The sequence below is a fragment of the Stegodyphus dumicola genome, chromosome 10 (genome assembly GCF_044657685.1).
Source record: "Stegodyphus dumicola isolate Sdum_Otavi_A_Nest chromosome 10, ASM4465768v1".
In the NCBI taxonomy this organism is placed as follows: Eukaryota; Metazoa; Arthropoda; class Arachnida; order Araneae; family Eresidae; genus Stegodyphus; species Stegodyphus dumicola.
This window is the reverse complement of record NC_140777.1, coordinates 111591355-111608206: the sequence shown is the minus strand read 5'-3', so window position 1 is coordinate 111608206 and position 16852 is coordinate 111591355. Positions and strand designations below refer to the sequence as shown.

At 30.1% G+C, this 16852-nt stretch overlaps 1 protein-coding gene across 1 annotated transcript in view; it reads left to right on the top strand.

The window, feature by feature from the left end:
- Positions 1-16852, top strand: part of LOC118191268 (gamma-interferon-inducible lysosomal thiol reductase-like) — a 50695-nt gene that overhangs the window by 33114 nt on the left and 729 nt on the right. Inside the window, exons 2-6 of the mRNA XM_035362073.2 lie at positions 2747-3061; positions 7898-7978; positions 9038-9133; positions 10926-11072; positions 13816-13884. Coding sequence (XP_035217964.1) covers positions 2747-3061; positions 7898-7978; positions 9038-9133; positions 10926-11072; positions 13816-13884 — 708 coding nt within the window. The remainder of the gene's footprint in view (positions 1-2746; positions 3062-7897; positions 7979-9037; positions 9134-10925; positions 11073-13815; positions 13885-16852) is intronic.

The following is a 16852-nucleotide window of genomic DNA, read 5'->3' as shown; positions in this document are numbered from 1 at the left end:
AACAGATTTCTCATTCAATTAATTCAGTTCTCACTTAGCAGGAAGTCAAAAATGGACAAAAATTCAAAATATCTTCGTTGAAAATTGAAAAATAGAGAAAAAATAAAACACCAAATCTAGTTAAAACAATTTTTATAGTTAAAATTACAATTTCTACGCAAAAAAAAGCAATTCGGCAAGCAGACCACAAGGCAGATTTTTCGTTGAATAAAACAGAGTGTATACTTTTGGTCCCACTCAGCAAGAAAACATTGAAGGTGCATAAACTGAATTCACTATTCTGTTAAGTTTCAAATATAAACAAAAATGGCTGCTATGGTAAACAAAAATTAGGCTTAGCAGCATTTAAAAAGCTTTTAAATTGTTCATTATTCTACATCTATGGTATGTAGATTAACTAAAGGCATAAGAACTTAACCGGAAGATAAGAATAACATAATTCAATCGTTTTTTTTAAAGCAGAAAATGCACAATTTACCAGCATATAAAAATGGAAAAAAAAAAAAAAAAAAAAAAAAAAAACTGAGCTGACCGAGCCGTGTAACAGAATGGGTATATATATATATATATATATCCATATATTTATTTATATAATTTTTGTACGGCCGATTGCAACCGAAATGGAAGGTGCACAACTGCATATTATAAAAGTGCCATATACAAAATAATCAACGTTCTGAGACTACTAGTTTTTATGCGAGATAAGTACATACATACGTACGTACAGATCTGACGAAAAAATCTCTTCTTAATTTATTTTAAATCAGTTTTTTAATCCGTTTGGAAAAAAAGAGTTCTTTATTATATCCTTACGTACAAAGGTCACGCAAAAAAATTGTTAAATTGCATTCGATAGCGGCCAAAATGGATATTTTCGTTGAAATATGATACCTGGAATTTTTAATGATTGCAATACTTCTTTTACTTCGTATAAGGAAGTAAAAACTAAGCTTCGCAATAAAATTCAACATATTGACACTACAGTGAATCATGATCTTGTTACTCTTTCAATTATTTCTGATAGTGTTTAAAGTATTACTGTAACAATGAAACAGCATCACAGATCTCTTATAGCTATCACGAAATACGCTGAAATTGTAAAGAGAGATCAGGAAAATTTAGGATTCATCATATGTCTAAAATTTATAAATGTCATAAGTAATAAAAGAATCCAGATGCTTACAAGATTATCTGTGATTTAGCTTAAAAGAATTTCAAACACGTAAAAAAGATATCAGAGATATGTGCATTCTTAATAACTCTGTATATAAACATTTCCAGTTTAATTCAACATTTAAGTTAGTTTAAAATAAACAACAGAAAACAGAGTGTTGAAATTTCATTTAGAGAGGAATGCATTTTGTAATTACTATCGTTTCTTAATCATCAATGATGGGAAGAACTGTAAAATTATTATAATACATAATTAATAGTTCCTGAAAGTAGTCGCCGCCTTTGTTCGAAATACATAACTGTTAAATGCTCGAATTGCACAAACTCGAAACTTCTAGAAAGCGAAGGAAGCCAGAAAATTTTCTTGTGATAAGAACATTAAAAGAGTGGCGTAAAATATCAGTTTGCCCTTCAAAGGAAGGTAATGCTTCATAATTAAAATGCAACTTATTGTCGGTTTCATAAAGCTTATAAATTTATATGGAATTAAATGAAAATTTTCTTGAGAAGGTATAGGGTCTTATACGGATAATAGTAATTCAGAGCCCTTCAGACCCTATAGATAATAGTAATTCAGAGACTTGCAAGCGAATAATCGCACTGTCCGGACAACAAAATTTTAAGAAGATTTTTAAATCTTCTTAAAATTTTGTTATTTTATTTATCTTTTTATTTAATCTTGAAATGAACAGAAAGCACAACTTGTGCATAAGAAACAAACTCTGCCACTCTGCGGATACTTAGAATAATAAACTTGAAATTTCAAATTGAAAGTAAGTAGTCGAAGGCTACACAAATTGGTTTATTTAAGTTGCTAAGAGCTTTAAATGGCGCGTGTTAACGTCGGCTAGCAAAATGGCTAAAGTCGGAATATTATTGCGCAGTAACTCAGCAGCAGAAAATAAAGCTAAGAAATGCCGCTGTCAGAGGGCAAGCAGAAACAAGAAGTTATAGAGAGATTCAAATCATAAAAAAATGTTTATTTAATATAAAATACATTATAAAATCACAGAATATGATGCCACTCAGTAAATTATTTCTTTCCTCAGTAAATTATCTTTCACATGAATTGTGAAGGACTACGTGCACCAACAATAATGAATATTTTAGAGATGAAAAGTTCACAAGGAATAATTTGTAAAAGATTCTAATTAGAATTATTTCATTATTGTAATTTCCAATATGAAATATCGGGATATTTAAAAATTAATTAGATCTTTTTAAAAGGATGAGTAATAAAAGATATATAAAATTTCTAAAGTGACTGAAATAAGGAAATAAGTTCTGAATCAGTAGGATTGAAATCAGACGAGAAATATTTTTAAATTTTTTTTCTCAGTAAATATTTTTCGCTATACTGTGCATTTTTCATAGTTGAATTATGATAAATAAGATTTTTTATTGCTGTTTATTTTATTATTTTATCTGACCCAAAAAGTTTTTTAAAGATATTTTTATGCCTCATTTTTAAGTCGACACGATTCACTTATCATTATAATCTTCACTTTTATTAAGTATAGCATAAGACAGGTGTATGTATACAAAACATTTAAAGATCTGTGTCTGTATATAGGTTATTTCTGCACAGTACAGTAGTGGATTTCATCGTCGATACTACATATATCGAAGGCCAGCCAGCAATTATCCCCCGAATGTTGATTTAAGGAACTATTTTGCTTCTGCTTCTGATGTACAGCAAACCGCTGTGGCTTCTCCTACTGTAAGTGGTTCTAGATCAAGTACCAACCCCGAGAAGGTGCAGCTAGACATCTATTACGAAACCGACTGTCCAGACAGTATGCGATTTCTGACTCGCCAGCTCTATCCACTCTACAGGGAAATGGAAGGCATACTTGATATACGCCTGATTCCTTATGGTAAAGCAAGAGTAAGTAGTCCAAATATGCTTTTTAAAAATAAATATAAGAAATATTATTAAAATATACTCCTGCTTTTATGAGTTAAGCTGCTTACCTTTCATATTCAAAATGAATTTAGTAAAATATTTTATTACTTATTGGTAGGAAAAGAAATATCTTTTTGTTGAAGAACTAATGAAGATGTGAAGCGGGGAGAACTTGTATAGTTTTACTGTACAGGGGCTTAAACAATGTCCTTGAGATCCTACTGATTGCCACCTGAGATAACCACTGACCTGACTTTGTTCTAAAAGTCTTACAGTGTTAATAGTTAACCTGGCAGAAGGGGCTATTTCTTCTGTATAAAAAAATAATTATTACATCGGCATACAAGGCCTGCTGTGATACTTATGTCGCAATATGAAGCAAACTCCATTGATGGGAACACAGCAATAAACTTTTATTTAACACTCAAAATGGCGACATACAAACAAGAAGAGAAAATGTATCCTAAACATTTAAAAATAGAATAAAATAAATACATTCTTCGTGCGAGAGCCACACATGGCTCTCAAGCCAGCGTTTCAAACATTGCCGTTAACATATAGCTTAAAGTTTATTTATTTTAAATTATAAGATTTTAATAACAATATTTAAAGCTATTACACTGCGTATATGCATAGATATGTTAATTACAGACATTGTCTTGTACAAGTTACATGAGATAGTTAGATATAATCATGACAGTTATATGCACATTTAAACATTATCTGGATTCATATTTACAATGCTTTTACTGAGATATTCAAAGTAAACTTGTAATTCAGTTACACGTTGACTGGAGTTTCTATGTCATTTTGAATTGCTTTACAAAATTATTTTGAACAAGTATATGCAAAATGGGCAGCGATAAGCTTACATTACAATAGTTTTTGCTCTTACAGTAAAGTTACTATTCTACGAGGCGAGCTATTTTTCTAATGTTGATTTTTAGTTGCTGTGGTACTGTTTGGCTTAAACTGGGTAGGGAGTTACGTAACTCAGTTTTCTGGGACCTTAGCTCATTCGCGTTTAAAAGTTGCAACTGCTATTATAGTTGTAGTACCTATCAAGGGAGATTCTTTGTTACTGTAAAAGTTCTAAATCGAAAACGTTCAAACTCTCAGCTTAAATACTTAACAACTAATTTGCATTCTGATCAGGGTTACGAAGAATAAAGACGCTATAGATAATATGGAAAGGGGAAGTCATAGTAAAGATTCAAATCGTAATAATTGGTTAATTAACATAAATCTTACGAACTTGCTTTGTGAAAAAAAATCAGGTTTCAGGCTATTACCTAGGAGGGGATTTTTAACATTAAATAAATTAAGACTTAAGCCATTCAGAAGAAATTTTACCATTAAATACAATGCCTAGTAAACAATTGATAAAACTAAATCGGTACTGTTTTAAGCCGCTTCCATAGCCAATCTATAATAGTTAGTACTGAAAAAAAAAATACGAAATGTTTTTTATCAATCAACTGAAAAAAAATACGAAATGTTTTTTATCAATTAACTGAAAAAAATACGAAATGTTTTTTATCAATCAACTGAAAAAAATACGAAATGTTTTTTATCAATCAACGGAATTCAGCTGGCATAGCTTCATAAAAATATTTAATTATTTTCACAGTAAAACAAAAATATTGGTTTTGTAATTACCCTAATTTAATCAATTGCTCCAGTCAAATGATTTTAGATTTTAATTGAAGTAGAAAATACATAATGAGCTGTAATGTATACTCAACTTGCTCTATAATTTCTTTAATATGACAATTACTTTTAGCTATGTTGTGAAAAGAAGTGGAAAGACGAAAAATGCTTTAAAGGATTTTATAGTTTAATGCATTAAAAAAGCTTATTATTTAACAATGAATTACGGAAATTAAATGTGAAGAGAATCCTTTTATATTTCTTTCCGTCATATCTTCTGAACTATTTTTGGTATGTTATTTCATTTTCCAGAACATATTAGAAGTAAATTCAGATATCTATTGTTTTATTTCATTTTTTATTTATTTAGTTTTTTGAAGAATTCGATAGCTTCCTTGCTATCGAATAAAATTCCATAGTATTCATTTTACCTATGCAACGAAACCTGGCAAATTTCTGTCAAAGAACATTAAAAAAAGTCAGGACTGGAGTTTAATGATAATATAAAATATAGAACACACTGGAGCACCTAGATACTGAATTATTTCAGTACAGGGGGGAATTATTAGAGCCGTTCAGCTTGGTAACGTAATTGCATCCTAATTCTTCAGATTGCGTCATAATTAATACTTTAAAAAAGGATTTGTCTTTAAAAAAATGTTAAAAGGTGCAATCTTCTAGATATTTAAAATACTATTGTGTTTGTTGAAAAACATCATATGGAATATTTTAAAAAATCAGTCCTTATATAAAATCAGGCTTTGTAAATGAAAAATGCTATTTAGTGAAGAATAACTAAAGATTTATTAAATCGTAATGCAGTTTACTCAACCTGTGTTGCGATACACTGCTGTGCTAGAAATTCAATGTCCGTTACAAAATTTGAAAATTTACTTATGAATTTAACGACATTCAGATATATTTTACAAAAATCTATGATTATATGCTAACCATGAAGCTGCTAATGCGTTTCATTTTGAGATAGGCATTGCCAAACTGTGAATGCCTACAACAATGCTAATTTATTATTGTCGCTTCTGAAAATTAGACGATTGCAACTGATCGAGGTGCATAGTAATGTGTAGTTATTAGTTCAGTTTTCTACTGTACAATAAACAGAGCAGGTCTACCATAAAGCGAAACATTTAAACGCATTAGCATTGCCAATTTGGATTTTTGAGTACACTACAGTCGAAAACAGGGCGATTAGTTTTTCTTTCAGAATGCATTGTCACACTTGTACATATTATCTATTTCAAAACAAAAAAGAGAAAATCTAAACAAAAAACTGTCACATCTTAAAGATGAACCGCGTTTTATTTTCTTAACTTGAAACTCGAAAATCTGTTGAAAACGGGTAGCTCCTATTTATAATTAATTAAAAATTACTTAACATAATACTAATACTAATGATTAGAACTTCAAATCTCTGGTGGACAAGACATAGCGTTTCAGTTCTGTCAACTATTATCTGGAAAAGATTGAAAACTATTTTCATATTAGAAATGCTATGGTTGTTTCGTTGATCGTTGTGAAATTTTACGTCCTTAAATCTTTGAATACATATTAGGTTTGACGGCGAAATTCTATGAATTTTCTTAAATTTTACTTCATGAAATAATAGCTTTTTTCACAATAACTCTTACGAAATTTTGTTTCATTAATTTTTAATCATGAAACGAAAGTTTCTTTGAGAGCAACCAAAATAATCACAATTTTAATGCAATAGGAAAGTCGCTTGTGGCGACATCTGTTGAGGATGAAAGTAACTTAGTTAATTAACTAAAATAGTGTCTCTAAAATTATGCTTCGTTATGCTTTGGTAAGTCATTCTTGTATTGTTGGGAAAGTATGTCGGTTTTACAATATGGGTTTATTATCGCAATATTGACCTTATTGCTTATGATGCCTTGTTTATTATTTATTATATAATAGTACACACTTATGTATTATTATTGCATTTACGTATTTTAATTGCAAATATTATGTTATTATTTCCCTCTTTGTGTGTTACATCCGAATGTAGCAATATAGTATTGTTAATAAGCATTCACGTTTTAATGAAGACAAAGTTTCTCAGGATGTTGCGAGTCTAAACATTTTAAGTCCCATATCTCAAACAATCTTTTAGTGGCGACATCTAGTAGCAATATCTAAAACTTAATTATTTAAATTCATACTCAATTAAAACAGATAATTTGGAAACGTAAAATCTGAAACTGTGAAACATGCCGAAATAAAATTTAAAATTAGGTAATAAATATTAATTTGGCTTAACGTTCACTTGCAAGGTTTGGTTTTAGCTCTGTGGTAGAATAAATCATAAAAGCTTGATTAATGTGTTAAATGAAAGCTGTGAAAAAGCAATCATCTGAAGGATTTCATAGAGTAGTTCTGAATATAATTGCTGTACTCTCACTGACCGTCTAAATATACAAAAATTTGCAAACACGTTTATATTAAATGACTTTATTAATTTAAAATAAGAAACGATGTCGTATAATTATGCTGCCATGGTTTATCAATGATAAATAACATGCTAACATTTTTAGAAGCAGTATTATGTTTATTTTTGAAAGGTTTTTAACACATTTTTTTAAAACAAAATTGTCAATTTCTATGTAGAAATTAAATTATCTCTAGATAAAAAATGAAGAAATTAGAAATTTCGAGGTAAATTTAAAGAAATTTAATTATGTGAAATATCTTATCTTACAAATTTATCTTACAAAATATTAAATGTGAAATTGATATGCAATTTTAGGTAATATACAAAAAAAAAAAAAAAAATAAAAATAAAAAAATAAAAAAATAAGTTCCATGTGAAATGCTGCGAAATTAGGGTAAATTTAATCGAATTAGTTTGCCATTACTCTAAAAGTAAAATTTAATTTTTCTATATATGTTTTTCTAAGTATGTCGAAAAGAAGCATTTATTACATTAACATCTGTGAAATTTACGTCATTTATTTGCATTACTCACCTTGTTTTACTTTCGTGTAATAATAATGAAATAGAAAATTCAAATAATTTGAATTTTTATTATTTTTTTTGTCGAACATATGGTTAAATGTCGTTTTAAAGCATAGCTTGATGGCAAACATTAATCTCGCTGTTTAACACTGATTTCAAAATGACATTTAATAATGTTTTATATTTACATTTTAGGAATATTATAACACTGAAACGAAGAAATATGACTTTATGTGTCATCATGGACCATCCGAATGTTATGGAAATACTGTTCAGGTGATTGAAATTTTAAATTCTTTCAAGAATTGTATTCAATATTTTATAGTCCTGAATTTAATATTACTGAGTTATTTTATCTGAATTTTATTTACGTTCATTCTGGAAATCAAACACAAAAGAACTTTCACACAAAGATACTTTTGTGTGAAAATTGTTTACGATTTATTAAACATAAATTCTCTGTGACTAATGCTTTAAAGGTCTAAAGTTGGCATGAATGACAGATGTAAATACGGTGTTTGACTGCACCAGTTTATTAACCAAGAACAATTCAGTACTTTTATTAAGTTGTTAAGGGCATTATCTGATCACACATTTCTTCACAAATCTCAAATCGGAAGCGACGAAGCGACGCAATAACAAGAATTGAAAGCGACGATGTAATGAAAAGTAATATCACAGAGAAGTAAATTTAGATTAAAATTAGACAAGAAAGCAAACAATAAGCAATACATGCTAAATAAGGTTTTACGTTTAAAATAACTGATGCCAGTTAATTTTATATTGGGAAATGTCATTCAGAAAGATAATCTGATATTTTTAATATTATAAGAAATTCAGAGAAAAACTAAAGAATAAGAGTATTTTATTTGGAATTTTGCTCAGTGTAAATTAGGCTTATAGTATTTAAAAGAATTTAGAATAATTAATGCAATTTACTGTTTTAATTTAATTTTTATTTTAAATACATGACTAGTCAATTGTGTGAACTAGTTCAAGGACATGATACTCATATATACTCGGTAAATAGAGGGAAAATTAATTTTTCTGTGGTTATATAAAAAAAATCTAATCTAATCCGTTTTTTCAAAATGATATACCAGTAAAAGGGTCTGAAGAATTCAAGGAACTATTTTCTATCATAATTTGCATACTAGTCTGATAAGAGTTTCTTTTTTTCTTTCTCATTACTACTTAAAAAAATAAATTTTAAATTTTATTAAAATTATCGAAATGAGAATAGCGTGCACTGAATAATGTATTAAGTTTTGTTTACCATTTAATGTTTCTAATTTATTATAATTAGTTTAATGTATAGATTTGTTTCCCTTGCAGAGTTGCGTCATTTCTTTGTATCCAGAAAAGAAAGATCAAATGAATTTCATTGATTGCATGGAGAATTATCCACGACCATCACAGAGCGCATCAAAAGTAAGTTTGCTCACTTAATTATGTATATTATGATTTACTTCAGGAATGGGATCCATACAAAGGATGTACTTTATTCTTAAATTTGTGTCCATATGAATTTATTTTGTTTAAAAAATGATCATGATATAATTTCATAAATATAGCAACTGTTTAAGCACGAGTCTTAAGATTCTTTGAAGATTTTTCACCAAGAAGAAAAAAAAATTTCAAAATGGCAGCAATCTAAAATAAAGTAAATGTATGCAAGAATTTAGCAAATTCTCCTAAAAGTATAAGCTGATTTCTATTCTTTATCATGAATATAATTTTACTGCGACACTTTCATAAGGAACGACTATTTTAATCATTTTCTGCTGATTGAGCTATCTGTAAAATGATAGGTGAACTTAGGTTAAAAGCTGTTAATTAATCATGATAAAAAATATAATTTTCCCTGCTACTTACTCTCGTCTTCAATGCTGATGCGGCAATATTTAACTATTTGTAACATTATTATTCACAGAAATTTCAAAAAAGATAGCAAAAATAAGTTGCTAGCTTTCGGAAGTAAATTTGAAACACCATGACTTTTCCCCCTTAAGGAGTGAAGGATAGAATTAGATGTTTATGAAGACATAATTTATTCACAAAAATTACTACTCTATCTAGAGTCCCTGACAAAATATGAGAGAAAGTATAAAATTTTTAAATAGAAATTTTCATATTTATCTGGAAGCGAATAATAGAATTCAAAAATTCCTTTTTAGAAAAACATATCCTATTAAGACAGTTTTTAGAAATACCACTTTGAATGGAAATTTTTACAGCAGCATTAAATTAAATTGCAGCAGCTGCAAATATTCGTGTATTTTATTACATGCAAATGAAATTATTTTCTTTCCCACAGGAAAATTACTACATGCCATACTGAAATAATGTCACTTTTGAAAAAATAGCTAAAAATTGAATATTTTAAAATGTTAACACTCAGTATCTTGTAGAATCCATTAGTATTTTGCAAACTGATCTAGTTACTCACAATAAGGAATTTTATAATTTTAAATTGTTACTGAACTTTGAAGTCACTCGAAAAATTGATTTATTCCCAAATCAGATTAAATAATTACTTAATATTTTATTAGTTCTTACAAGTAGTGGATTCAAAGTAATGATCTAATCTTGTAATCTGTAGAATCCTAGCTACGTAGATGCTTAACCCAATGTCCTTCAGATCCTACTAAACTAACAAGCGATTTATCGCTGGAGTCAGAATTAAAATGGTGAAAAGTATTTCGAAGACTTTTTTTTTTACTAATTCTTAAAATTTAACAGAAGGCACCACTAGTGTTGCAAAACGAAACTCCTCCACTTGCGGGTATTTAAAATAAGCAAGTAAGTGGTAAGTAAGGGGAAGTAAGTAAGTGGAAGTTTAAGTAAGTAAGTAAGTGGAAGTTTAAATTCAAGTAACATAGTCTAGAACTACACATAAAATAGTTTGCTTAAGCTGGCTGAATTATTTAACGGCAAATTTCGAACGTTGGATAGCAAAATGGCTCAAAACTGGACTAAACTTTCGCAGAGCTGGCAGTATGACGTAAACTGCGAGAGACGCTGCCCAAAACTATAAAATATTCAAACTCTCGGCTTAAATACTTTACAACTAATTTGCATTGTGTTGAGGACTATATAAAGAAGAAGGTATAGTAAAGTTTCAAATCATAATAATTGGTTAATTAGCATAAAATCCTACTAATCAATCAAAACTTCCTTTTAATGATTATCAAGAATTTATATACTTCGTTTTCTTTTACAGTGTGCTCGCAGAATGAGTCTAGATTGGAATAAAATTGAGAAATGTGCTTCTGGAGATGAAGGAAATAGGCTTCTTCATGAAAATGCTCAACTGACGGAGAACCTCAACCCTCCACTTTATTTCGTGCCATGGATCGTCGTTAACAAGGTACTGTAAACAATTACGAATAGCTATAGTTGCATGTTGAAAGATATCTGATAGGTTTTGATCTCTGATAGGTAAATCAAATATAGTTTAATAATTTGAATAAAGCAGAAAAACAGAAGTTTGAGATTATTGTTATAAATGAAATATGGCATTCAAATTCATAAATAAGAATTTTATTCTGAGCAACATCACAGTGACAGAAAACCTGATTACTGGATGAAAGCATTCCGCAATTTTGGCTTGTGAGCCTAAATTTTATAACATAGCCATTAAAGAATAAAACACTCCAATAGATATCATTAAAGAATGAAACACTTGAATAGACAAAAAGTTAAAGAATGAAATACTTGGATAAGTAAATAATTAGAGAATGAACACTAAAACGCTGAATAAAACATTTAATTGGGCGAAGAGGAAAAACGATCTGTTTGGGAAAATTTTTATAGATTTCATAAAACTAATTGCGTTCATCATGCATATCATGATTATCAAGGATTTACATTTTCTAGCTGATGAAATCCTAACTGCGGTTATCCTGAATACTTTTTTAAAAGTTTTCACATATGAGCTTTAATTGAATACAATCATAATTTAAACAAAATCATGACTAAACAAAGTAATTTTGTTTTATTTCTGCCCAAAACTATAATTTCCATCTTTACTTGAAACAGTGTATTTGATAAAAACATTTATCTAAGTAAGCTACTACAAGCTATATGTGAATATGTTAAATGAAATGCTAAATTATAATGAGAAACTGTGTGTATTTTAACTCAAATAATAATTTGTTTCATAATAATCAGGAGATCAGTCAACATTTATAATGTTATTAAGATTATAATGAATAAACATATTTATTACTCTGTAAGAATAAAATGAGATTAAGTTATGCACATTAAATACACTCATGTCCATAAATTAAGGATAATTCGAAGTCACGCGGAAATCGAACTCTAAAATAAATATATCACCTATAAAATCACTACACATATCTTCAAGAATCATATGCAAATTTCAGGAAGTAACCAGATGACACCGATGGTACGTCACAATGACGAGAGTGTAAGAGAGTGATATGTAAGGAATACAGACAAAGAAGTAAAATTGTTCTCAGGTGCTTTATAAGCATTTCAGTGCAATAACCGAATAGTTATGACACAAAGGACATTTGGATGATTTTTTACGTGGCAGAATAATCGGCCGTATGGAATGTGGGCGTACCCAACTGGAAGTATCAGACGAACTTGGAATTGCCCAGGCTTTGGTAACGATTCCAAGATGATGGTAATGCGAGTAGACGTTACAGCACAGGTCGCCCCAGAGTTACAACGCCGAATGAGGACCGGTATTTGGCAGTTACTGCCAAAAGAAACAGGCGAAACACAGCCTCAGACCTGTCTCGTCAGCTCTCTTCAGCCACTAGTACGACAATTTCAAGGCAGACCGTGTACAGACGCTTAGGGCAGATTGGTCTATATGTTCGTAGACTTGTCAGATGCGTTCCATTTATTGCAACTCACTGTCGCCTGCGGTTAGCCTGGAGTAGACAGCATGCATTGTGGACACCACAACAGTGGGCTTGTGTGATGTTTTCCGACGAGTCCAGGTTTAGCTTGCAGTCTGATTCTCGCGGGACTTTCATATGGAGAGCTCCAGGTACCCATTGCCACCAAGAAAACAACATTGAACGACATCATTACGGTGGTGCAGGAGTGCTCGTTTGGGGTGGAATTATTCTGGGTTCCAGAACTGACCTGCATGTTCAAATTGGAACCATGACAAGCCAAATCTATCGGGACGTCATTCTGGAACAACATGTACGTTTGTTTCGGGGCGCCATGGACGCACAATTTGTGTTTATGGATGACAACGGTCGTCCTCACCGTGTAAACATCGTAAGCGAATGCCTTCAGGCGGAGGACATCACCCGTGTGGACTGGCCAGCATTCTCACGGGACTTGAATCCAGTAGAGCACGTGTGGGATATGCTTGGTCGACGAGTTGCAGCCCGTCAACGTCTTCCTAGATGTCTACCGGAACTTGATTTTGAGTGGTGTAACATCCCCCAAGATCAGATCGATAATTTGATACTCAGCATGCCTAGGTGTTGTACGGACTGTATTGCATCGTCTGGGAGACATACAATGTATTAACAATCATACCAACCATGTAATATTGGTTTTTTGTAAATAGGTTTTTTTTTGTAATTTGCTCCAGGGAGAAAAAATCGCTAATTTTTTTAATAATTATCAAGCATATAGCATCTTTTTTTGCTCTTTACCTTTTGTTTAAAAAATAAGCTTTACAAATAAGTCAAATTTGTTTTGCTTCTAGCTCTTCCTTTGCCTGATTTTGCATTATCCTAAATTTATGGACATGAGTGCAGTTTCCAGCAATCATTTTTATGTTGTCAGTTTTTGTAAAATAAGTATTGAATTTCAAAAATATCAACGTAATATTCTGTAATTTTAGTTTGTAATTTGAGCTTAAATGAAGTTATCAATACACAATTTTTTCAATAAAGGAAATACTCAATTGTTTTCAATAAAGAAATGAAATACTCATTTTTTTTCAATAATTGGAATACTTAGTTTTTTCAATAAATTAAATAATAATTTTTTAAAACTTCAGTGAATAAATGAACTATTTATTTTAAATGCGGAAAATAAATGTTCAATTTTTTAATTTTGTTCTTATTATTTTGTGAAGATTCTGTGTATTTAAATACTTTTAATGCTTCTAGGTGTACTCAGACAGCAACCAACGTATGTCTTTGAGAAACTTGAAAAGTGTAGTTTGCAACGCTTATAAAGTAAGTAATAATTATACATAAAAATTAACATGAATTGAACGAAGTTCCTGAAACGTAGTTTATCTTCTACACTAGACATTATATTATTCTCGAATTCCCGTATATGCACAGAAATTTGTAAAGGAATTTGTAATACTGAGCATTAACTGATTCTCAAATTACCGTGTATGCATAAGAATTTGTAAAGAGAGTACAAGAAAATACTTTTAATTTGCTTTAACCTTACATAATACTGGGTACGTTAAATCAGTAGATTTTGAAACATTGCATTTTTAAAAATACTCCACGTATATATTTGATACATAAAAACAAATTAATTAACCGTATTTTCCTCATATTCTAAAACAAGGGTTGGCAACGCGGTTGCCGAGGGCACCAAGGTACTTTCGAAGCAAATTTAAAGTGTCTTTCAGATACCCGAATTCTCGAATTCTAAATTTTAGTTCTTTGGGCAAAATATACTCGTAATTCTAATGAATAATTTTAGTGAAAATTCTTATTTTACCTTCATTGTTGCAAAAACTGATAGACTTGCACAACTAACCTTTTCACAAAAATTAAATCTCAAGGACACTTAGATATTACTACATGATTAGGTGAAATTTTCGATTGGTACAAGTGTCTGATTCCCAAGTCAGTGAACTATTTTCTGTCCCCGCGATTCTTATATACTCTTTCCAACCAAGATTGGCTATGTTTCCCATTCGTAACTTCTGTTTTTGCATAAACTTCTGAAATTATCAATTTTGATTGGAAGCAGAGTACTGTAACGAAAAAAATTTTGAAGCAGGAAACATATCACTTAACAAAATGTGTGTACACATTTCTAAAATGATTTCAGAGCAGTATAATTAACGTTTAAACTATAAAGAGTATGTTTTCAAATGTTTGATCTCAAAGCCATTTTTTCTGGAATATATGTCTGCATCGTGATTTTGATGATAAAAGGGCTTTTCCTGGATTATCGAGGGGTGCTGATTTCCATTTCTCTTCCACTACTTTCTAGGCAGCAACGATCGTAGTGGGTTTGCGCTTCAAAAATGCTCTTTTCAAGAGACTAAAGGCATAAAACCCCATAGCCGAAACGTCAGGGGACTTTGCGCGTTGAAAAGACATGTGTGCAATAGTTGTAACAGTCTTCATTTTTTCAAGGAATTCAAAGGCACCTTTTGAAGCATGTTTGTTTGCTTTGTCTTGAAGAAATTTCACTCTTAGAAAGCCACTGAAAAAAAGAAAGGGGATTTTCTCTGTAAATAACGGATATGAAATTTTATTTTGATATTGCATTGAGTTTATTTTAATATTTTTCATCGAGTGCCACAACGCATTTCCATTTATCTTTTGCTAAATAATTTTCATGCTGGACTTCACAAAATATTCTGCGTTCAGTCACATGCCTTGGTAAAAGTTGCTGAACATTATTTTTATTATTTTTTTTAAAGTAAATTCTTGGTGTATTATTATTCTATTTATTGTTGATTCCTGCGTCTGCAAATTTCCTCTTTTTAGCAACGATTTAACTTTAGAAACCATTAGTACGTATTTTTCTGGTTATTCGTTTGAAGTCTTCTTTCTTTGTAGAAGTAATGATTGGCGGTTTTTGTCTTTACGATAAATAATGTTGCTTATTTTGCGCTTAGAATTTTAAATTCAATACATTTCACAACTTTTTCGAATTATGGATTAGAAATATTTCTCTTCGGAAAGTTCAGAAACGTGTTCTTCAATTTACACCTTTTTTACATGCGATATTTCGAAAGAAGAATAAATTTAGAAATACTAGACGATATTTCAAACTTCAAATAACAAATTGCTAACAGAAATTGTTATTCCAAATCATTTGCTTTTTTAAAATTCGTTATCGAAATTGTTTTAATAATGTGTATGTAATTCTGAGTGGAAGAACAATTTTGTTTCATTTAGTATAAAGAAAAAATATATGCTTTTAATGCAGTTAAACTACAACATCTACTAAAAATATAACTTGAAGAGAGATTTCATCACTACTTCGGTGCTCACCAAAATGATCACTACGGCGCCCGCTGGAATCTCGCATTTCTGAAACATGCCAAACCTATTAAAAAAAGATTGCCGATTCTTGCTCTGAAGCAGCGGTTCTCAACCTTTTGACTAACACTTACCATCTAAAAAAAAATTGATAAACTTTAGAACCACCATTACATTTTACAATGATTATTTTTCAATTTCTCAATAAAAATGTTTTGCCATTTTCACAAATGATTGGTTATTCGCATTAAATATGTACATATAAAAATATTAGATTGAAAATTGGTTACCATTTTAATTATCAAAATTTAAGTTATAATACTTTAATTATAAAATTTTGTGTGAAATTTGGGCCCGTTTAAGGGAGATGAATTTCTTTATGTCTGGTCTGTCTGGTTATTATTTAATGCAGGGCTTCTTAAATGTTTTTCAGTCGCGACCCCTTTCCATCACTGAGAATTTCTTCGCGACCCTAGACATTAAATATAAAATAAGGATATAAAATAAATATCCTCCCGTAAATAATTTACTGCTTTGGTAAACAATATACATATAAAAAGAAGCAGTTTTAGGATTTATTTTAAGGGAGCAAAAATTAAAGACGATTCTAATGAGACAGATGTTTCTGTTTTCTTCTGCTTAACAAAGTAAATGTTGGTGCGATATTTGATACTGCTAGACATAAAGCATCTCAAACATGTTTCAACGTAGAACGACATTTGGATTTTAATTAGTGCTAAAGCTGAAAAAGTAGTTTCATAAAAATATGTGGTGCTGAATGAGAGAACATTTAAAGTTATTTCAGAAATAATGAGAAATCTAAGTTTTAGGTTTGAATCGCTAGATAGTTTTACAAATTCCTTTTGCACTTTATATAACAGGTAATTAATCTTGTTAATAGGAATTAATGCAGTCTTTAAAAGTCTAATCTCATTAACGTCAGTTAACGAAATTTCTTTAA